This window comes from Myotis daubentonii, chromosome 16 (genome assembly GCF_963259705.1).
Source record: "Myotis daubentonii chromosome 16, mMyoDau2.1, whole genome shotgun sequence".
NCBI lineage: Eukaryota > Metazoa > Chordata > Mammalia > Chiroptera > Vespertilionidae > Myotis > Myotis daubentonii.
In genome coordinates this window covers 54,476,006-54,499,202 of record NC_081855.1, presented here as the reverse complement: position 1 = coordinate 54,499,202, position 23,197 = coordinate 54,476,006, and the positions used below count along the sequence as shown (strand labels likewise).

Below are 23,197 nucleotides of genomic sequence, written 5' to 3'. Positions count from 1 at the left end.
CGCACCTTAAACCGGTGACTCTTACTCCGGGCAAGTCACACCTCAACACGGCTATTTTCTAAAAGTGGCAGGAGAGAAAAAGTGAGAGTTGGTCGTGGACGTTGGAGCGGACATGGCTGATGCCCACACACATTCCGCCGCCTGCCAGGCGTGAGCACTGCCAGTGGGACCGGAGGACAATGTGGCCGCGGGCTCCTGGGTGGGCTGCTCTCTGCCCCCCCCCCCCGGTTTCTTGGTAATAAACAGCAAAGACAATGGGGCACAGGGAGGGGCTCCAGCCTGTCCTCACCAGGGACCACCCACTCGGGGAGGCCACGGGCGTCCTGGCAGGGGGTGTTCTTTCTCTGCCCACAAAGCCAACCAGTGCCCCTACAGCGCCATTTTCTAAAGAGCAAACCCTAAGGTCTGAGGAAAGGTCTGATTTTCACAGGATTTGAAGGACTCACACTCCATCAGAGAATTCAGGAATAAAGGGCCACTCAGAGCGGTCACGTTCCTACCCAATCCTTCCTCAGAAGACAAATGGGAATAATTTTCAATTCTTTCAGTAGAAAACCAGAATGGGTCCTCACCTCCCATCCCCGGTGAAGGGACCCTGTCCAGGGAAAGGACAGGTGAAGGCGCAGCCGGAAGCAGTGTTTCCAGGCTGAGCCCTGGGCTCCCCAGGCTGCCTGGGGAGGGGGGCCAGCAGCCGGGGAGCAGGCACCCTGCTTTGTGAAGCGTCAGCAGGCAGAAAGGGGCTGCCACAGGGAGCAGCGTCAACCCCTCGGTGAGGTTTGCTGGCTCTGGGAGAGCAGCTGCAAAGTCCAGGCCATGCTGGAGTTGAGGGGCTTCGAAGAGGATGAGGAGGCTGGGGTTTAACAGACCTTGATGCCATTTTCCAGAAATGTAACTGCCCTGCCCTCAAGTCACAAAGGATCCTGGACTCCAGGACTGTGAGGCATGCTCTCCCCAAGGGACAGAGCAAAGTGCCAGCAGAGGCCACGTATCTGCTCCTTGGGCACATGAATATGCCAGCAGAGGGCGAGAAGGGGGTACAGGGACGGAGGACAGGTCCAGGGCAAAAGGGGACTGAGCTCCAGCTCCATGGGGCCCTGAGTCCCCCCTACAGCACTGCTGGAGCCAGTGAAATCACATGACTATGATTTCCAAAGAAGAATTGTTTGTGGGTGTCTTACCCGGACATCTTAGGAAATGCCAAAGGCCCTGAGAGAGAGGAGGGGAGACAAGGATCACAGCAGAGGAGCCATGCCCGCAGGCCCTGGCAAGGCTCAGAAATATGCCCGAGGCTCCCTGGGAACTTACCAACTAATTCCTGTGGGTCCCGCTTTTCTACTTCTGGGTTATCCTGCAAAGACAAACAGAAACACACGGCGGTAAGCCTGGCTCCTGACCCCCGGCTGCTTTATGCAGAGACCACTCAGGATAACCGAGGAAGGAAAAAAGGTGAAGGCATCTAAGAGCGAGCGATGCTTGGGGGGAGGGGTTTGGGGGATCCCTGACCCCCCCTTCTTCCTTCATCAGAGCAGCTGTGATGCTCCAGTCACCCGCGTCAGTCTCTCCTCACAGCCTCCAGCAGCACCAATAGCATCACCACGGAGAACAAGCGCCAGCCAGTGCCACCCGCACACCAGGACCCTCCCGCTGCCGTCCGCTGGCCAGTCACCCAGGACACCACCGCCCCAACCTGGGACTGAGGAAGCAAGAGGGGGCTACTTTATAACATGAAATACCAACACTAAACACAAAAGACTATCTACTCCAAAGAGATCTAACTTTTAGTTTAAGCAAAAAAGGGAGACTTCATCACAGGGGGCAGCCTATGGAACCGGAGCAGAGCAGGCACAGACCGGCCTTTGACCAGTGACCGAACCACAGAGGGGCTTCTGCTGGCTCTCCCCTGCTCACCTGCTGGCTCTCCCCTGCTCCCCTGCTGGCTCTCCCCTCCTCACCTGCTGGCTCTCCCCTGCTCACCTGCTGCCTCTCCCCTGCTCACCTGCTGGCTCTCTCCCGTCGGCTTTCCATTCCCTCTAAAGAAAAGCTATCTCTGACCTTAATGCCAACCACTGCCCCACACCTACTTCCTCGGTCCTTTGTTCGAGGCGTGTGCAGAGCCCTACGAGCACAGGTTTCTGAGCAGACCTCCTGGCCTTGCTGTGCATTTCCCGCCATGTAAAGGCGTCGCCTCACCTGGTCTACCTGGAGAAGGAAGGGCCCAGCCTCCTCACAGGCCAGGCCCGGGGGAGGGAGGCCTTCCCTTGCTTGTGCTGTCCTAAATGCACATCACCAGGACCCCGCATCTCTCCATTTCTGGGGAAACTTAGCCCCTTGAACACAGATCAGGGGGCGAAAGTGCCACCACACGCTAAAGTGGCAGAAGCTGGGCTCCCAGGAAGTTGTGGGCCCCATTTGCTTTCGCTCTGGTCGGTGAGGGAGGAGCTCAGACAGGAAGGGCTCTGGCAAGGCTGGTCCGTGGAAACAGCTGCAGAGCTCTGCACTCCACTCACGAGGCAACCTTACACCCAGATCCCGTGTCAGAAAGGGGGGTGCGGGAAGGCCACCTCACCTCCCACGCCATGGTCCACGCTAAGGCCAGAGTAGAAGACCTCAGTCCCTTCCCCCAAAGTCCCTACTGATTGTGGGACAGGCCCAACCCCCCCCCCCCCCCCACTCTCCTGAACACTGTGGCTGTTCACTGGTCCGGCACCATGTCCAGGCCAGGCTTCTTAGCACCCGGTTTCTCTACCTCTCACCCCTGCCAACCAGGTGGGCACAGAGGAAGCCGGCCTGTGCTGGGACCGAGCGGGTCGGAGGTGCGCCTGGAGGACGGCCACGCCAAATCCAGGCTGGTCACCAACCAGCTGCTCCACAACAACCCCTCTGTGGCAGGGACTCTGGGGCAACAAATGCTAGAGAGCGTGACAGTAACAAAATGGGGGAAAGGCCCTTAAATTTCCCTGCAGGGACAGCCTTCGGGTGCTAATTGTGGGGACATCAGTTGGGTGCATCCTACCTCTTCCCCTGGGCCAGCTGGCTGGTCGCAGGGAGTACTGACCCGCTAACCATTCAAAGGCCGCCCCGGGGCTCTTTCCAAAGCCCCAAATGCAGAGCCAGGAAGGAGGCAAGCTGTCCACGTTGGGATTCTAGGTGTCTGCTCCAGGGACACAGGAAGTCGGTCCTCAAACAAGCGCGTCTCTTCAAAGGGGATCTACTCTGGAGGCTGCCTGGGCAGGTGCAAGGCCCCGAGCCTCCCTGTGGCCTCTTGTAGGTCTGCGATCCTGAGCAACAGGGAGGCGGAGGGCTGGGAAGCCTGCCTTTCACAAGGTCCTTGCCTGGCCGAGCTGAGGCGGCTTGTCTTTCCTTTTGTGGCGTGGCTCCGCATCCCCCCAAATCAATCATTCTGCTCCCACAAAATAAAAACAGCTGGTTTCAATTTGCCAACTAGTCTAGTCTTTGTTTTTACCCTCACAAAATGTTCGTGTGCAAACACACACACACACACACACACACACACACACACACACACACGACGCGTGCCCTGAGTGTACCCTGAGTCACATGGACTCTTAATCACAACCCAATGTCCCCAGGAACAAGTCCCACCCCAACTTCTCCGCAGTGGGATCCAGCTCCACGGTCACTCCAAGCAAAGGACCGACCAGTGGGCGTGGACCCAATGCCAAGTGCGAGAAGACTGTCCTGCCTTAAGAGAACTCTGTCGGCCAAACGTGTAAATGAGCCTCCACAGGTGAGAAGCCACAGTCCCGCACAACGGTCTCCTGAAAAGACTTCCTGTGTCACAGGCACCCGTGGGACTTCTAAGGCCCTAGGAGTCAAGCAATGGGAACCCGTGCCCCCCGGTGGCCACACCTTGTCCTGTTTCAGAAGGTAATTCTTCCCCCTCTGACACGAACACGCTGGGTGGTGAGCTCCTGGCACGCGTCACTGTACCAACGTGTCCCTGAACAAGGACACTAGCAACCCAAGTTCTTTTGGACCCTAATGCTGCTTAACCCCACACCCTGCCCTGAGCACGAGGAAAAAGCTTGATTCTGCCCCACAGCCAGGGCCTGCAGCCCTATCAGCATGCATCTTCCCCCAGCTGGGAGCTGGGAGCTGGGAGCTGGGAGCTGGGAGCTGGGAGCTGGGTCCAGGCCTTCGAGCAACGAGGAAGGAGTCACAGTGTCTGGTGAGACCAGTGAGGACAGGTGTCAAATACCCAAAATATGCGCATTAGAACCATTTACGCACCACTGGCCTCTGAGGTCAGTTTCATCCAACAAAAGCAGCCTCCGGGGAGGACGGGACTTGGGGGTGGGGTGAGGGTGTGCACACGCAAGATGAAGACTCGGAGAGACAGCCTCTTCCCAGTCACGGCCTAGTCACGTACCAGGAATTCAGTACAAAAGAAGCAAGCGCCCACGAGAGCGCTCTTGGAAGCCAGCCTCGGTGTCAGAACAAACATTAGACAAAGTGTTTAAAATGACAAACAAAAGGTTCCCGCTGTCCAACTGTCGGTGGTTCAAGAAACCGGTCTGACCAAAGCTGCAGCCAGGCGATTCTCTCTGCGGCAGGAAGGGAGCAGCAAGGGGTACAAGTGAAGGGCAACCAGAAACCACTGTTCCTTCTCTTCCTCTTCCCTAAGGCAGGGTTTCGCAATGCACGGGGCCACCTGTCTTGACTTGTATGCGCAGGGACACCCGCCTGGGCTGGGTGAGGGCACCTCTCTGGCCCGCAGGGAGGGCCTGCAGCTGGCCAAAGTCTGAACGCCAGCCGCCTGGAGACCTATCACAACAGAGTGTCTGTGTCAGCGGGGGGATGGGCCGAGACCTGGACACCGAGCCACGCCCTTCAGACACAGGGCTTTCCCGGTTCCCGAGGAAGGTGGAAACAAAGCACCTCACCTGCAGCTTCTGGAGAAAGACAGGTAAACAGCCCCAGCTGCATGCAGTTCAAGTACAACCCAGACACCAGGGAAAACAAAACAAAGCCCACAGCTTCCTAAGAAGCCAAGAGGGACGAGGAGCGAGAGCACTGAACCGCTGGAGAGACCAAACTCGGAGGCAGACCCCCCGTCTGTCCGCCCGCCAGCCTCCCCAGGCTTCCTGAGCGGAGCCCACAGGCTGGAGGCTGCGAGGCCGGCCGGCCGGCCGGCCGTCCCTGGTCCCTGGAGAGCAGGGATTCGAACCTGCTAGACTCTGGTTCTCAATCAATCGTGTCTGAGACTTGTTAAGAACGCAATAATCCCAGCAGGGGCCTCATGTTCAGGAATGACAGAACCTGGACTTGGTCGCCCTGCAGAGAATACGAAAGTCCAGCGACCACCGAGGCTAAAGCAGAGGACGGGGCGGAAACGACACGACCCATGAAGCGGCCAGGCTGCCCGCCGCACGAGCTGCGAGGACGGACTCGAGGATGGGCTCGCAGGGAAGGACCAGCAGCGGGAGGGAGGGCTATTTGCAGCCAATGATTCACCAGGCCTTCCTGGAAATGCCCCACAAAGCACTCAAAGGTCCAGGGTCCAACTCAGACAAAGCCACCGCCTCCGGCAGCTCCACTGGGTTCTGCCAAGCCTAGCTCCTCAGCCTGGGGAGCCTGAGGCACAGAGAGGCGCTCAGAATGCCACAGACCCACGTTCTTCTGTGGGATGATGTCATCAGCGGCAGCTGGGGAGGGAGATTAGTAAACAACGCCTTCCAAACCTCATGTGCTCAGACCTGGGGCTGCCCAAGAAAGTCCCAAGAATACCTCACTTTAGGAGCAGAGCAGCTACTTATAAGCCATCCTTTTTTAAAAAATATATTTTTTTAATTGATTTTTTACAGAGAGGAAAAGAGAGGGATAGAGTTAGAAACATCGATGAGAGAGAAACATCGATCAGCTGCCTCCTGCACACCCCCCACTGGGGATGTGCCCGCAACCCAGGTACATGCCCTTGACCGGAATCGAACCTGGGACTCTCCAGTCCACAGGCCAGTGCTCTATCGACTGAGCCAAACCGGTCAGGATATAAACCATCCTTGATCCTCGCTGTGGCCCAGGCCCTGGGGGACTTCCTGCGACCACTGCAGCCTCCTCCTCCGGCAGGGTGCTAGCGGGCCCAGCAAAGCCTGCTCCCTGGAACGTCTCCCCTCCTCCTCCTCCTAGTAAGCCCACTCAGGCTTCAGAACTCGGTGCAAGGAAGCCTTCTTCCCCGCCCGACCCCGCCAATGAGGACACTGCCCCACCCTGCACGCACTGTCTTTATCACCACGGTGTCCCCAGCACCTGCAGTCAGTGCCCTGCCCACAGCAGGTGCTCGAACACTGACCCATCCCCGCCCCGCCACAGGCGCACACACTCAAACACATACACACAGCACTCTCCGTTCTAGCCAGCCAATGGTCAGATTTTCTTCAGTCCGGTTTAGGGGTTCTTTTTATTTTTAAATTATCTTTTTTTATGATTTCAGAGATGAAGGGAAAGGGAGATAGAAACATTAACGATGAGAGAAAATCACTGATCAACTGCCTCCTGCACGACTTCTACTAGGGACTGAACCTGAATCCTGGGCATGTGCCTGACTGGGAATCTGTGACTTCCTGGTTTGTAGGTCAATGCTCGACCACTGAGCCACACTGGCCAGGCTAGTTTAGGATTTTATAGCCAGCTTCAGCTACAGAGCAGAACTTTGACCTCCCCAGACTCCAAACTCTTCAAGTCCATCGCTCCTCTCATGGTGTAGACTCAATATCAGAAAGGGAGGTGGCAGAAGAGGACTAATAAAAGGGGCTAGACTGGCAATAAAGGCTGATACGGGATGGGCAGAAGGAAGGGAGAGGTATCGACACTGAACTGAAGGAACCTTACAGAGCCTGCTACTCCTCATCCTAAAACAAGACAGAATTATTATATAGTTAATTCATTTATCTATTCCACAAACAATTATTAAGCATTTATTATGGACCAGGCAATGGCCAAACACTGGGGATGTAACATAAACAAAACTCAACCTAAGGGAATAATTGCTGGCATGATGCTAAGCATGTCAATGAAAGATCTCAAGTAATTCTCACAATAACCCGTGAAGTTGTGGGCACAATACTGCTGCTTCAGAAGCCACTGATGGGCCTGGAAAGGCATCAAAATGACAGTCAAGACAGTTTTCGGAGATGTGAGTCACTTCATGCTGCCAAGAAAGCAGAAATTGGCCTGGCTGGTGTGGTTCAGTGGTTGAGCATTGACCTATGAACTAGGGAGGTCAGCATGACTCCTGGTCAGGGCATGTGCCCACGTTGTGGGTTGGATCCCCAGTGGGGGAGTGTGAAGGAGGCAGCCAATGGATGATTCTCTCATCACTGATGTTTCTATCCCTTTCTCTCTTCCTCTCTGAAATCAGTAACTTGTACATATACATAAAGAAAAGCAGAAATTCTGGAACCTTTACCTCCAAGCTCCAGAACAAAATGACTGTTGCCTGACAGACCGGATGGAGAGCTGTCAGTAACCCCGAGGCTCCGAGGAAGTCACCAAGACCAGGCTGTGGGGACAGCCCCCATGGCAGACGCGCGTGGGCTGTCTCACCCACATGCACAGGAGAGCTCCGGAGAAAGCCCGTCACCAGCGCATTTCCTTCAGTTGTATCCTGTTGGCCAGGACGGGCCACTGCCATGGCCTGCTGCCTGCCTGGGATGGAAACACTCAATTTATCAGAAAAATGGGCGGAAGTTGGTGGGGCCACTTTGGATTCAATGAACCGCCTTCAATCCCAGGGTCCTGACGGGAAGGCTGAGCTCCCCCAGCAGAGGAATCTCTACAGGAAAGGGTTAACTAGGCGCCTGCCAAGACAAATGAAGCCAGCTCTGGAACCGGCCTTGTGGCCCAAGAAAAGGCCGGGAGATGGGAGGAAACAGTCTCTTTCTCTATCTGAACAATCTGCTCAGCACAGCGCGGACCCCAGGGAACCAGCCAGACTTCAAAGTAAACGCAAAGCTCTGGTCGGAGCATTTCCAAAGGGGAGACTTTGCTACCCGACTTCCAAGTGCGATACCAGACCAACAGTCTACAGAACACTACGAATACTTCTCAAAGAAATCCTCTTGTTCTCCTGTGATCTATGTAATTAACTACATCGCATTGCAAATTCTGTACTGAAAGTATTAACATTAAATGTAAGCATTTAAAAATGTTTCATCTCTTTCTCCTCTAGCCTCCTTCCACTCCCCCTTTTCTTCTGTAATCAGTTATCACAGCTATAGACACAGCCTCCGTGTGCCTCAAGGATCCCATGCGCCTTTTCAGAGATAACTTTGTGTGTATCCTTCCTGCACATACTTGCATCTTACTGCATTATGGGTGACGCTTAGTTTTGTTTTGGTTGAGGTATGGTACCATTTGTGGGAATGTTCTTTAAGAAGGAACACTGTTCTTTAGGAACCTACCTTTTTGTAATTGATTTTTTTTTTTTTTTTAGGAGAGCAAGGGGGAGAGGGAGAGAGAGACATCAATTTGCTGCCTCAGGCATGTGCTCTGATGGGGAATCTAACCGATGACCTCTTGGTGCACGGGATGATGCTCAACCACTGAACCACACTGGCCAGGCCAGAACCTACGTTTTTTTTAGACCCATTCCATGTCTGCTGATAAATTTAGAACTTAAGAGGATTTCTGTTTTCAAATTTCATTGTCCATTTTATTTAGTACTATTTTATAATAATGTTTACTGCAAGTACAACACATCTCAGCTGTGTCAAGGGTAAAAATAAGTATTACTGAATGCCCTTTGCTATCTACTTTTAAAAAGATGTTTTTTGCCAGAACCGGTTTGGCTCAGTGGATAGAGCGTCGGCCTTCGGACTGAAGGGTCCCAGGTTCGATTCCGGTCAGGGGCATGTACCTGAGTTGCGGGCACATCCCCAGTGGGGGATATACAGGAGGCAGCTGATCGATGTTTCTCTCTCATCGATGTTTCTAACTCTCTTTCTTTCTCCCTTCCTCTCTGTAAAAAATCAATAAAATATATTTTTTAAAAAATAAAAAGATGTTTTTATTGGTTTTTTAAAAAATATGTTTTTACTGATTTCAGAGAGGAAGGGAGAGGGAGAGATAGAAACATCAACGATGAGAATCATTGATTGGCTGCTTCCTGCACGCCCCCTACTGGGGATTGAGCCTGCAACCTGGGCATGTACCCTTGGCTGGAATCTAACCTAAAACTCTCCAGTCCGCAGGCTGGTTTGGCTCTATCCACTGAGCCAAACCGGCCAGGGCTTTATTGATTTCTGAGAGAGAGAGAGAAAGAAAGAGAGAGAGAGAGAGAGAGAGAGAGAGAGACGTCAATGTAAGAGAGAAACACTGGCTGCCTCCCGTACGGACCCTGACTGGGGACTGAACCCACAACCTGGGCATGTGACCTGTCTGAGAAATGAACCGGTGGCCTTCTGGTGCATGGAATGAAACTCAACCAACTGAGCCACACTGGCCAGGGCATCTAATCTTTTTTTAAAGAGTGTTGTTTATATTAGAAAATATATTCCAAGTTTCAGACAACCAATCCACTTATCATTTTCAAGTAATAACTCTATTTCTGAGAGGGGGCTGCCCACCTAATAACTTGGGAATCAAATAATACTCCGCTTTGTTCCTTTTTAAATCATGATCTCATCTGAGTAGCAATCATAAAAAGTACCTATAAATTAATGACATCTATAAAAAAGTAAAAATAAATAAAAGTAAAAATATTCCAAAACAAAACAAAAAATGAAAAACACAGAACAAAGAGGGAAGAGCAGGATTCCCTAAGGACAGACAGCTTGCTTTCTGCATCACATCATTCCAAAAAGATAAATCCCAACTGGGGAAGGAGGGGCCGCCACACCTCGGTGAGCCATCTGTGGCATCTGGGCCCGCGGGGAAGGACCTGTGCTGGGGCTTGCAGGGCGCGGGGGCGGGCAGACGGGGCGGGCAGCAGCTCCTCTGGCTGCAGGACCAGCCCATGCAGGAGCGGGTGCGGCTTTTGGGAATCTGAGCTCCAGCTGACCTGGAGCAAGTGCGGTCAAGAAGGCCCTGCTGGCTGCGAGGGAGCCAAGGGAGGTCAGAGGGAGAATAATAGTCATTCGTCCCCTCTGCATGTGACAGCGTCCAGCAATGACGAGGTGTCTGCCAGCAGTGCTCAGCTTAAGATGTCGCCAGGCTTCCTTTGGGAGATGGCAAGACAAAGGACCTCGCTTGGATTTCTTCAGCCTGCACAACAAAAGAACGACTCCCACAGCGGCCCCACCTCTGTCCTGTGGGCTGCTCAGCTCAGTTCACCACCCAGACACCCCAGCAGAGCCCAGCCTGGGTGGGTATGTTCTCCCAGCACGGAAATGTCATGGCACCCACTTCTGCAAGGGCAACCCTGGCCTTGTTACAGGTGAGTCTAAAGAAGGCCATTCGCTTGGGTGAGAAAGGAAATGCCAAAGGCTAAGCAGGCTTGGCATTAGCCTCTAAAGTTCAAAGGCCGCCTGGCAACTTCCAGCGAGACGTTCAGATCGGATGGCTCCCAATCCAGCAAGGTCAAGGGCCATTTCCCTTTCCGGGCCTGGGTGAGTCACCCTGCAAGTTTCTTTTTTTGTTTTTTTTTAATTATATTTTATTGATTTTTTACAGAGAGGAAGGGAGAGAGATAGAGAGTTAGAAACATCAATGGGAGAGAAACACTGATCAGCCGCCTCCTGCACATCTCCCACTGGGGATGTGCCCGCAACCCAGGTACATGCCCTTGACCGGAATCGAACCTGGGACCTTTCGGTCTGCAGGCCGATGCTCTATCCACTGAGCCAAACCGGTTTCGGCACCCTGCAAGTTTTTAATAACCAGCACTGAAACTCCAGGGGGCAGGTATCATTATGCCCATTTTACAGATGAGTAAGAAACCGAGGCAAAGTGCAACGAAGCAGTCAAGGACCACGCCAAAATCCAGACCCGTGTCTGCCGGACTCCTAAGCCCAGGGATGCCACCTTCCGACTGCTCACCGCCTCCCTCTGGGCCAGGAGGCTGCAAAGAATAACAGTTTCTACAAAGCCCTTAGTTCAGTGATGGCGAACCTTTTGAGCTCGGCGTGTCAGCATTTTGAAAAACCCTAACTTAACTCTGGTGCCCTGTCACATATAGAAATTTTTTGATATTTGCAACCATAGTAAAACAAAGTCTTATATTTTTTATATTTATTTTATATATTTAAATGCCATTTAACAAAGAAAAATCAACCAAAAAAATGAGTTCGTGTGTCACCTCTGACACACGTGTCATAGGTTCGCCATCACTGCCTTAGTTCAACCGCTGGGGAAGCCAACATCACAGACTGAGGAGGGAAAGGTCTTCAGGAAGATGTCACAGCCGGCCACAGAGCAAAGCAGGGGTCCAACCCTCAACTTAAGGGGAAGTCAGCCAAATTTATTACCTTTTTAAAAAGCTGCTTTTTAAATTGATTTTTAGAGAGACAGGAAGGGAGAGGGAGAGAGAGAAACATTGATGTGAGAGGGAAACCTCAATCAGCTGTCTCCTGCACACCCCCTCCTGGGGACCAGCCCACAATCCAGGCATCTGCCCTGACCAGGAGGTGAACCATTAACCCTTCAGTGCACAGGATGACGCACAACCAACTGAGCCACACAGGCCAGGGCCAAGTTTATTACCTTTTCACTCTAAGGACCAAGCGAAACAGCTCAAGATTCTATGATGCCCCCATGAGTAATGTCTGAGTTGACCTGAATGGAAGGGCTGGCCCACAAGACTTATTCGTATAAACAGTCACCCTTGTCCTAAGCTTCGAGACTTCCTGGGGGTGTACAGAAAAAATGCTACCCAACCCTAACTTCTACTAAGCCCTTCTCCCTCACCGGGAGAACCATCACGGGGACTTCCAATGAGAACTCAAGTTTTAAAGGAGTTATTTCTTCTGACCCATGTCAAGAGCAGGGCACGTTTCCTGTCTGAGAATCTCATTGGAAAGACACTGGCCGCAGAGCATTCTGGTCAGTAACAGCCACCACAGCGTGCTCACAGCTTGCTACTCCAGTGTGTAATTCTGGACTGTATCCAAGCTGGCTGAAAACAGGAGGAAAGAAGTGGATGTGGGGGACTGTGTTGCTAAAGATTGGTAACAGTATTAGAACAAAAACTGGTAGATTGCAACTTAATCTTTTAAACACTTCCCCCTACGGAAGTGTTTAAAAAATTAAAGTAATTTTTTCTTGGCAGTTTTATTGAGATATACCTCACATCTCACACAATTCTTAAGTGTTTAGTTTTCAATTGTTCATTCGTGTCATTATGTTACAATTACCCAGGACTGTAGCCACACTGAAGAGGTTTAAAATACAAATGAAACAAAACTGGATAGAAAATACACACTTGCTATACGGGCATCAGAAGGATGGGAGAACATATGGCTGCACTGCTAGGATGTGGAATTAGGAGATTTCATTCTTTTGTATAACAGTTAATCTCGCTGTAAGAACCATTTGACAATAAAATATGCACGATATAAAAACCTGGGAGGTGAGGGTGACCGACTGGGACATCTGTCACCCCGCCGATCGCTGGGGTTGACTCGGCTGCTCTGGCCGGCTGGGCAGGTGTCCCCGCCCTCCCTCACCGCTCCCTGCGTCTCTCCCGAAGCTGCACGCTCGGGTGAAGAGGACCTTCCCCGATAGAGGAGAGGACCATTCTTCCGCCAAAGGTATTTAAAAAACAAAACCAAACCCGAGAGGATAACCACCAGGAAAAGAGCCATATAACCCTTTCCAAGTCAAAGCCCCTAAGGAAAAGTCCAAGTGTGAGTTCGGACAGACCTTTGCTGTCACCTCCTGGACAACAGCTTTCAGTAAACAGCCCATGACTGAGGGCCCCCCACGCAGAGGCACACAGCCATTTCCAAAGGCTGGAAAGGGACTCGGCTTCCATGCCATGTGCCCCCCAAAGCGTCCCTCTGGCTGAACAGAACCCTGAGCTGAGTGTTCAAAATCTCAGCGTCTCCCTTTCTGCTTTCGGGGTCCTGCCGTTCAGCAAAAGCGCACGCAGCCCACACTGCTCAGTGACCCCGCAGAAGCTGGCATGTGTCTGCAGCCTCTTTCCTGACACGGTCAACAAGAGGCAAGATTTCACCTGACATGTCGCAACTGCTGGCAGGCTCCTGAAAGCTCTTCCGAAAATCAGTAACATCAACAGCAAACTCCTGGGAGACAAGCTCCTCGGGCAGTTTTCGGGTTCCAGATCTTTGGTTCTGATACTTTAAAAGACCAGCAATCGCCGAAACCGGTTTGGCTCAGTGGATAGAGCGTCGGCCTGCGGACTGAAAGGTCCCAGGTTCGATTCCGGTCAAGGGCATGTACCTGGGTTGCGGGCAAGTCCCCAGTAGGAGATGTGCAGGAGGCAGCTGATCGATGTTTCTCTCTCATCGATGTTTCTGACTCTCTATCTCTCTCCCTTCCTCTCTGTAAAAAATCAATAAAATATATTTAAAAAAAAAAAAAAAAGACCAGCAATAATGCTGGGTCAGTTCTGCCCAATACAAATCCTTCATCTAGACTCCGAGTCCACTAATAACATGGTAACCGACGCACCCGACCTTAGGGGAAACTCAGGTATGTATGGCGGCTGAGGCAGAGGCCCATCCCCTGGCTGGCCAGGCCTGCAGGGCAGGGCACGAACTCTACAGCAAACTACCAATACAGTTCCCAAACTGCCCACCAAGGCACCCCAGGGTGCCGCAGCAAACTCACAAAAGTGCCGTGACATTTAACAATGTCAAGGGAAACAGAGCATACTCAGCATCTGTCAGATTCTGCACAAGTGTGTGTATTATTTTTTTCAAGAGGCTCCGGAGTTGTGTGGACAGTAATGCCGACTGTTGGAGCCAATTACCGGAACAGAATTGTTAGGGGTTTTTTGGCCTAGGAGTTCTGTGCAAAATCCCCGAGGGTGCCGGGAACCGAGAGGTGTGGCAACTTCTGACCCGCAGGATGAGGGCGGGAGATTAGGTTCACTTTGGTTGAAAGGCTAAGCAATGCTAACAACTGAGTTTTACTAGTTTCCTAAATCTGATAACACGTGGCCCCACTGTCTCAAACCCATAGCAGGTACCTGAGGTCAGACTGTCCAAAGCACGTTCGCACACATCTTTCCGTGCTGCTGTCATGGTCACCTGGCCAAGGGGGACCAGAGCCCTAGCTTCACAGACAGCGAGCTCAGGTTACATCCTGGGCCTATGGTCCACAGCTGCAGGGGGGCTACACCCACACTTGACCCAGGCCTTCCGACTCCAAGTTCACGAGACTGGCTCCAAGCTCTGAACTCCACATTTCTGCATGACTTTTGGGCTCAAAGAACTTCTTAAATGTTTTCTTTTAACTGGGATTATACACGCCTTTTAAAAAATGCTGGAACAATTGTTCTCCCACCATGTGCCACCTCCTTGACCCGAGACAGTTTTGTTTTGACAGATGTTAGCTCCTTGGGCCAGGAGATTCTTTCCCTGGGTCGCAGCCCGGACACAGCACCTCGGGGAGCCACGAGCCTGCCCCGCACAGCAGGCCGGCCTCCCAGGTAGCTGGACAGGCCGCGCCAGCTCTCCTGAGCCAGGCCATTGATGCCCCAGTTTGTTTTCAAAGGAAGGGTGTGTCGGGCAGTGAGTGAGTGGAAATACCTTCATCCACAGGAATTGTGCACAGGGGAGAAAAATAAACAAGGGAAAATGTTCCAGGGCAACCGAGGTAAAGCCCGGACAAAGGAGTGTGAAAAGGGAAGCTGGTGTGCCAAGGGCAAACAGATGCAGGAAACACTTAAGCCAGCAGGCAACCTGCTCCTGAAGTGAGGAGCTGGACCAGGCTTCCTTGTCTTGTCTGACTTTTCCTGGGACAGCAGCGCCACCCTCTGTTCAGTAATCAGAACATCTGAGTTGGCTGCTTACTGAAGAGGTAAGACCAGAACATTGAAGTGAGAGAAGACACATGACAACCCGAGGTGCCCAAGCATTCTGCTTCTGTGGAACACTCGGCCATCTCCTCCAGCCTCCCTTTCTCTAGTCCAGGGCCAACTCAGGAAGCCCAGAGCCACTCCAGCATCCCTGACACCCCAGGCCGATGGATCAGGACCAAAGGCTCCCCAGAGGTAGTCTGGAGTTGTCATTTCTTACTCAAACCCCCAAATATGGCACTTTGCACTCGTTGGTAACCCCAAACACCAGAGTGGGATGAAGTCAGGGAACACTCAACTTTGCTCGTCCACAACGCCCAAGTCTTTCCCCAGGAAACCCTCTGGGGGTTTCGTCCAACCCCAGCCCACACATTTCTTTTAGGACACAGTGGACAAGTGGTTTCTTCAACCTTGTCTGAAAGAGGTCCAGGAACAGGGAGCTCACTACCTCCAGAAGCAGCTCGACCCACTTCTGGCCAGAGTAACAGCCAGTTCACCGTCAGATGACAGCGAACGTCTGCCGTGTAATTCCAGGCTTCGCTTCCTGTGGCCCCGCCTCCCTTTCCTTCCCGGGCCTCCAAACAGCAGGCAGAGTACCAGCTCTTCCCCCGCCCCCCCTCCCAGCTCCTTCACTTTTCCTCACATGATGTGGTTTTAAGTCCCCTCACCTTGAAGCTTTCTCTCCTCTGAGTGTACTCCAGTTTAAAGGCGGAATTCAATATTCCAAAAAACGCCTCAACGACACGAGTGACCACCTGGGGAGGGAGCAGAGGAGTGCTGGTCGTTGTACCTAACACTACTGAACACAGGCATGCCAGGCACTATGGAGCTAAGTATTTAGTTACATTTTACTTAGTTAAGTCTCATAAGACAAACGAGGCAGATTTGATCATGATGCCCATTTTCCAGATGAGAAACACTGAGGTGAGGGGACTTCCCCAAGGACAGCTGGAATTCAAACCAGGTCTCTAACCCCAGGGCTTTAACTTCTCCCCACCACCTGGGCGGTTTCCTCTTCCTCTGGGGGCCCTGCTGCCCCCAGGCAGCTCAAGGCCCCTAAGGATAACAGCCATGTGTTCGTGGACACATGCAGAGCGATGACTGAGTTGCCACCGTTATTTAATGTCACCCACCCAAGACCTTTGTTTGTGAAGAACAGTGATTCTCAAAGTTGATCTGTGGACCCCCGGAGGTCTGCAAGGTCAAAATTATTTTCATAACATGAAGACATTTACCTGTTTCACCGTGTTGACATTTACAGGAGCAATGGTGGGTCAACGTGTTGGCCCTTTAGAACAAATCAAGGCAGCAGCACCAAATTCTAGCAGGAGTCATATTCTCAGTTAAAAAAAAAAGCCAATTTCACTTCTGAATGTCCTTGACGCTTGAGTACAGTTTTTGTTAGCATTTTGTAAGATGACGAGGTGTGCATAAACTTGGACATCGAGGAAAAAGCACCCATGTGGTTATCTGGGTTCCAAGCTGACCTAGCGGCTTTCTTCACAGAACACCATTTTACCTGAAAGAATGACTGACAAACTATGGTCACTCCGATGCCGGAGTTTGGCCGACATTTCCTCAAAAACAAAGCCTGTCACTTCAAAGAAAACTGAGAGTATTTATTGGCAATGATAACATTCCAGCTCTCCAGCAAACCTAGAATCTGGGGAAATGTGTACCCCCCGCTGTGAGCAAGCCAGCTCCCCAACACTTAATGGCCTATCTGCTGAGGTCAGTAATCTCATTGTCAAATACGTTTTTGGGGGCCACTATAGAAGCAAATGTGTCAGCATCGAGGAGATCTGTGTAACTCAGTGGACCATTTTCCAGATCGCTAGTGTCCGATGGTGTGGTCCGTGCCTGGGGAAAAGAGCCGTTCCAAGTGCAAGAGAGGCCGTGGTCTTAACGCAGCAGAGTACACAAGCTCATCGCTAAGGCTTCCCGTTCCACATGGCAACCAACTAACCTTTGGAAAATCACTGCTTGCTGAGCTCTGATAAAGCATCAGAGGAGAAAATCCACAAGTACCCGAGTATCTATTAAAATACTTCTCTTTCAAACGACCTGTTGTGTGAAGACAGTTCTTCAAATACCTCAACCTAAACATACTGCAACGGACTGAATGCAGCAGCTATGAGACCTAGCTTTCTACTAAGCTAGACCTTAGACACCAAGGAAACTTGTAAAATGGTAGAACGATGCCTCTCTTTGTACTAACTTTTTTTAAATTTCGGAAATAGTAATTTTCCATAAGAATGTTATTTATGTTAATATGTAATAGGTTTGCTATTTTAAAATAAATATTTAACATTTTCCTCAGTTTTAACTGCTCAGAAATTGTCAACAGACAAAGCCAAAATGAAGAAAAGCTCTATGGGATCCTAATTTTTAATTGTGTAAAGGAGCCAAAATGTTCTGAGAGAGCTGCTACAGCAAAAAATCAAGAGCAGATCTTAAAAGCCAAAGTAGGAAGGAGTGCCATCTAGTGGAAAAGACAAATGTGACATGAATCCATTTGTTAGCAAAATAAATGACATCCTATTGTTGGAAACTTCACAGACTTAAGGCAGAAACATCTATAATAATAAAAGCATAATATGCTCATTAGAGTGGACAGCTGGACGACCTTCCGGACGAAGCTGGGGCTGCGAGGGCCGAGCCCCTTGCATGAATTTTGTGCATTGGGCCTCTAGTTTGAAAATAAAGGCTTAGCATACACAAATATTGTTAAATATCAATTGAAATAAAGCTTAAATGTGCCAGAAAAGTTCCAGAACAGAGGGAGGGTTGAGAGGGGTTTGAGTGGAGGCCCCCTCGGGAAGAGCTGATGGCAGGCTGGAGAGGAAGTGAGGGCCCTAAGGAAATCGGGCACAGAAGACTCCTGCCAGGGACTGTGCATAAAGAAACAATTCCTGTCCCTATTGGGGAGCCCAACGGCCCACCCCCCCCCCCCAAAAAAAAACTAAGACAGAAGCCAAATACTAATACTACTGGCCACTTTCATTCTGCCAGCCCAAGAGAGCTGTACCTTCCTTCCAGGCCACAGCCTGCCCTCTTGCCAGTAATGCTTGACGAGTAGGCCTGGGCTCCTCCCAGCACAGACAGGAGCCTGCGCCTACTGTAGCTAGGATGCATTTTTTCTCCTGCATGCTGATGCTAACGCTTCTTGGTAAAGTGTTTTCTTCTCTGCATCATCCCAGCCTTCCATGGGTTGACGTCAGTGCCTGCACACAGTCCTATCCAATCACACAATCAGTTCAAATTTGGAACTGATGCTGTATTTTCAAATATGCTACTTTAGATCCTAATTGGGTATAATTTTCCTAAATTCCACTAAGTCACCTTAAAGGCTTGTTTTTTGCTTTTTGTATTTGAGAGTGTATTTATTAAAGCTGGAGACAGGGAAGCAAGGAGGGGCTTAGGATAGAAGCAGCAACAGGAGAACCCAGGCGGGGCTGCTCTGGGGAAAGGGGGCCTTGGAGACAGATTCAGGTTAGCCTGGGACAAGGTGACACTGCCCATTGCTCCCCTGGTTCCAAGGCTCGTGGGGACCTCAGAGCTTAGGAGATGCAGGCCTACGGGGAAAGAAAGGGATGGGCATGCTCTTGGAGGGGGAGTGTGCCAGCCTCAGCTGGTTTAAAGCAGTTTTTAATCACAAAATTGCAGCCCCAGAGTGATGGAATCAGCCTTTCTCTTTGGGGGGACGGGGGGTTGTCCCTAAAGAATGTTTCCCTGACAGGTACACTTGTACCGATGCTCAGCTCACAATAGGGCAAACCTACTCGACACAAGTGGGGGTTCTTCACCTTTATCACGATAGTCACGGAGTGTGAGAATTCCCCTCAGCTGCTATTGGATGGAGCTATAAGAAGAAACTACGTTGTTTGGAGAGACCATTCTGTATGGTTTACCCCAGAGTGGAAGGGCACGAGCCTGGGAAACAGTGATCGGCTCAGCATCCCCAACAGCAGGGAGAGGCCTCATGCTGTCTCACCCTCCCAGGCCCTTCTTCACGTCTAGGCAACTGAAGGGAACCCAGAGTATACAGGGCGGCCCTTCATGCTTCCTGATTCTGGAAACATCCCCAAGTCTAACCCCCTGCGGGAGCAGTGACCCACAAAGCACACCTGGACGCAGAGCACAGGGAGGTGTGCGCTCAGCCAGCAACCAGGCTCTCTAGTCGAGATCTGGCACTACCTACAAGGCCAGAGGTCCAGGCTGCTCCGGGACTTACTCCTTCCAGAGTGGCCTCCAGGTTTCTTCATGAAACTGATTTCATCCCAGAACATTTACACATGGTTGCACAGTGTGTCAGTGGGACAGACCTTGACCAGACATATGAACTGAGCCACAATGTTAAAATGCCTTATTCGCATCCAGCCACCCACCACAGCCAACACCAAGTACCTTTGGGTCATCAGCCTCAGGTTTTTCAGTCTCTGAATCGTCATCTTCCTACAAGACAAAGAATTTAGAGGATTAAGCTTAAAGGAGCGGGCCTGAGGGTTCACATATGCACAGCTAGGGGTTGCAGCAAACTTACTCAGCCTGGGTCATCCCACCAGGACCCCTCCCCTACCACATGACCCAGAACGGGAGGAGGAGATGTTCTGGGGGAGCAAGAACACCAGCGGCTCACAGCAGATACTCCAGCAGGACCACTGTCTACACGAATGAAAATGCCCGAGATGAAAAATCGCCAACAGAAGAGTGGAGGCAAGGCCACAAGACGCTTCAGAAAAGAATAAGGCCAGGCCCCACAGGATGAAGGCATGCTGTTTCCAATGAAACAGCCGTCACTTAAACCCAGAAACACAAGCTGTTTCCTTGCTTTTCATATACACAAATAATCTGACTCAGACCTACCATGACACCATTCACCGCCAGAGTGCCGTGACCCCCACACACTGTACCCCGGCAGTTCAACCCAGCAGTATTTGCACCAACATGAACACCAGGAAGGCAGGTGTCAAATACCCAGGGTGAGTGACTCGGGAAAGGCATGACTAAAGAGCAGTGCCCAGCCTCTTCTGGGTCCCAGGTGAGTGGCCCCGTTTCCAGCCAAGTTCCCCCAGAACTGCCTTTACCGTTCTATCCAGCCTTGTTCCTTATCCAAACGGCCTGCTCCGCACAAAGCACCATTCTCCAAAGCATGCGCTGGCCGCACACGCGCAGGCCCACCATTCTGCTGAATGCTAACGAAGGCCACAGATAGCGCCACTGCCCAGAGCACCCCAGTGCACGGACCTTTAACTTACCACCAGGAAAAACTTAAGTGTCATTTTTTTTAATCGATTTCAATTTTAACCCCCACATTAAACAGTAGTCCAGATGTTAACATAATCATCACCTGAAAGACGTGAATAAACTATACTGATGGGTTTGAGATTTCACTGTCCTGTAAGGCATTTAAAACGAGCCAAAGGTTTTAAATGCAATATCCTTAAAATGAATCCAATCAGGCCAAATATCAGAGATGTGGCGCAGCCAAAGACAATCACATTTTAGAAGGTCTATATTGGGATCTGATGAGAGGATTTTACTAAAATGTGAAATAAAGCTTAAATATGATAAAAATCCTAAGCAAAGCAAATGTGGAATAACACTTCAAAACACACGATGCAGATTTACACAACAGCCAGAATGTTTGCACGTAAGAAAAGTCAGGGAAAGAACATAACTTGCAAAGCTTTTCTAACCAGTTTCAGTCCATTCTGAATTATTAGCATTGATGGTGGGGCTAAAGGCATGAAAATACCTCCCGAAAGAGCATAAAATATAAAGTACAGTTTTGCTTAATTTGGAAAGCATTTTTAATGGTAACATTTAAATCTCAACAGGCAGCAAAGTCTTCCAACACCTGATAAAAGTACACTGAATGTTTCAATTAAAGCTGTTGTCAAATATCCACATTCAACTTTGTATGTTTTTGTGCTAAGCACCAGCTGAATCCTTGTTTCTCCCCCCCAAACTTTTAAATTCTGGATCGTGATGCTTATGTGATATTGTATCTAAAGTCTTTATGGTTAAGACGCAAGTTCTCTTTTGTGAACCACGCCTACTAAATTTCAGGCAAGACTGGTGATCAGGCACCGGGCACTGTGATAAAAAGTGCCAAGTAAAATGTCAAGAAAGAAGTTAAAGAGTAAATCATACACACACAATAATAATAATTTTCCTTCCTAGTCTTTTGAATAAATGGATAGATTTGAATGAGCCCCAACCAAGATTAAAAATAACACAGAGCTGACTGTAGATATAAATGACACACCAATTAGAATGTCTATACTGTTGCAAATGAATAAACGATCTAAACAGGGAAAATGAACATAAAACACCCACTGGTATCTGGGTCAAATACAATAATTCACTATCTTTCCCCCAAATATTAAATTCAAAGGTAAATACAAAATGGTCCAGGTGGAAACAAATTTGATTTTCAAACAGCACTGCCAATATCCAACCGTTTCCTTAATTAACACCAAAGAGAGCGGGAGGAGAGGGGATGAAATTAGGTGTGAAATGGAACACTGCTGGAACAGTGTGGAAAGTTTCTAACAAGTGGATGGTGCTATGAGAGGCTCTGGATTTGGGAAGAGAGTTACTCACCGATTGTTTGCTGTTTTCCTCCTCCTCTTCCTCATAGCCATCTTCATCACCCCCGAGGCGAGAAAAATCGTCCTCTCCATACGCATCAGATACCAATCCGCCTTTCTCCTCTTAAACAGAGGAAAAAATGAATAGATGGGGGAGATGCAAGAAAGCCTTTCAGTGGTTCTCAACCTTCTGGCCCTTTAAATACAGTTCCTCATGTTGTGACCCAACCATAAAATTATTTTCGTTGCTACTTCATAACTGTAATGTTGCTGCTGTTATGAATCGTAATGTAAATATTTGATATGCAGGATGGTCTTAGGCGACCCCTGTGAAAGGGTCGTTCGACCGCCAAAGGGGTTGCGACCCACAGGTTGAGAACCACTGCTTTAGGTGATCTGAGCGACTAGAATTCTATCTCAAGGTAAAAAAGGAACCTAAGTCTCATGTTGAATGACCTCAGGCCCTAGATCCTGCTGTCTGAGATCCTCCATTGACGTCTACCTTGGATCACAGGCTCCCGCGAACTCATCTTCTCATACAAGACAAGGACTCTGTCATCCTCCTTTCTGTGTGTCCTCCCCTAGGAACAGGACCTTGAACAGGGGGTACGCCAAGGGGTTCCCAATCGTACCCACTTGAGAAACAATCTTTTTCTACATTCAAGACAAAATAACCAACACCCTCCTCCCCCAAACAATACAAATTACTGGGAAACCACCAGAGACCCCCCTGACTGGCAAAAACCACACAAAACAGAGAGTAGCTGACCTAGTCCAAGCCCCCTCACTTCCCGGATGAGAACACGAAGGTCCAGCTATATTGTAACTCACTGTCTCTATGCTCCCAAGTAAATCTGTGCCCACTTCCCAGCATCGCGATCCCCAACCTGAGACAGGGCAACAAAATCACCGAGGGGCCTCAACAGCTCACGAAATAATGGAATCACGAGGGGCCTCGGAAAGCTCACACGAGCCCAGATCCTACCCCACATCCACAGAATCGCGCGGCGAAGACCAGATAAATGTTTTAAAAAGCTCCGCGATGCGTCTAAGGCCCATTACTAGTTAAATGTTATAAAAGCAAAAAGAAATCCTCCACCCGTTTTACTCGCCACTCTCTCCCATCCAACACGCTCGGAGAGAAGAGGCAGTGTTTCGGCAGCCCTGGACCCTCTCCACCCTTTGTCCATCCGGACCCGAGAGGGATGCCCGGCACGGAGGTTTTCAATCAGTTTCGGCAGACTAATCGAACCGGCGGAAGGAGAGGACCCATTCTTACCACGGAGTGTTCGGATCGCGCTGTGGGGTTCGGGGGCCCGATACCTGGCGCACAATGCCCACCGCTTTCCCTCCCGACTCGCAAGGACTGAGCAGCGTTCCGAGCGAACACCTGCTTCTCCCCTCCCCTCCCCTCTCCCGCCTCCCGCCTCCCGCCTCCCCCCTCGGGCCTCACCAGCCGCGCTGCCCGCCGTCTCCACTCCAGCCTCGCCGTCCGACTCGGGCTCGGAATCTTCCGCGTAAACGGCCAGGGAAGACAGGACGCTCTTCTTCCCCGCCATCTTACTCCCACAGCCGCGGGGTGGCTCACTGCGCTGACTCCGGCGAGCCGACTTCCGCACCGAAAGGCGACATCTTCCGGGTCCCAGAAGGCCCCGCGCCCGCT

General features: G+C 50.7%; 1 protein-coding gene across 3 annotated transcripts in view; it reads right to left on the bottom strand.

Moving 5' to 3' along the window:
* The window catches only part of SAP30BP (SAP30 binding protein), a 32,340-nt gene extending 9,164 nt beyond the window's left edge, over positions 1-23,176 (bottom strand). The window contains exons 1-5 of one of the 3 annotated variants that reach the window (XM_059671249.1): positions 22,988-23,176; positions 21,548-21,657; positions 19,346-19,393; positions 15,607-15,693; positions 1,306-1,348 (exon numbers count right to left, since the gene is read on the bottom strand). In XM_059671249.1, coding sequence (XP_059527232.1) covers positions 1,306-1,348; positions 15,607-15,693; positions 19,346-19,393; positions 21,548-21,657; positions 22,988-23,093 — 394 coding nt within the window. In that variant the 5' untranslated portion in view covers positions 23,094-23,176. The remainder of the gene's footprint in view (positions 1-1,305; positions 1,349-15,606; positions 15,694-19,345; positions 19,394-21,547; positions 21,658-22,987) is intronic. The other 2 variants (XM_059671250.1, XM_059671251.1) reach the window with 2 other exon arrangements.
* Positions 23,177-23,197: the final 21 nt, after the last annotated feature.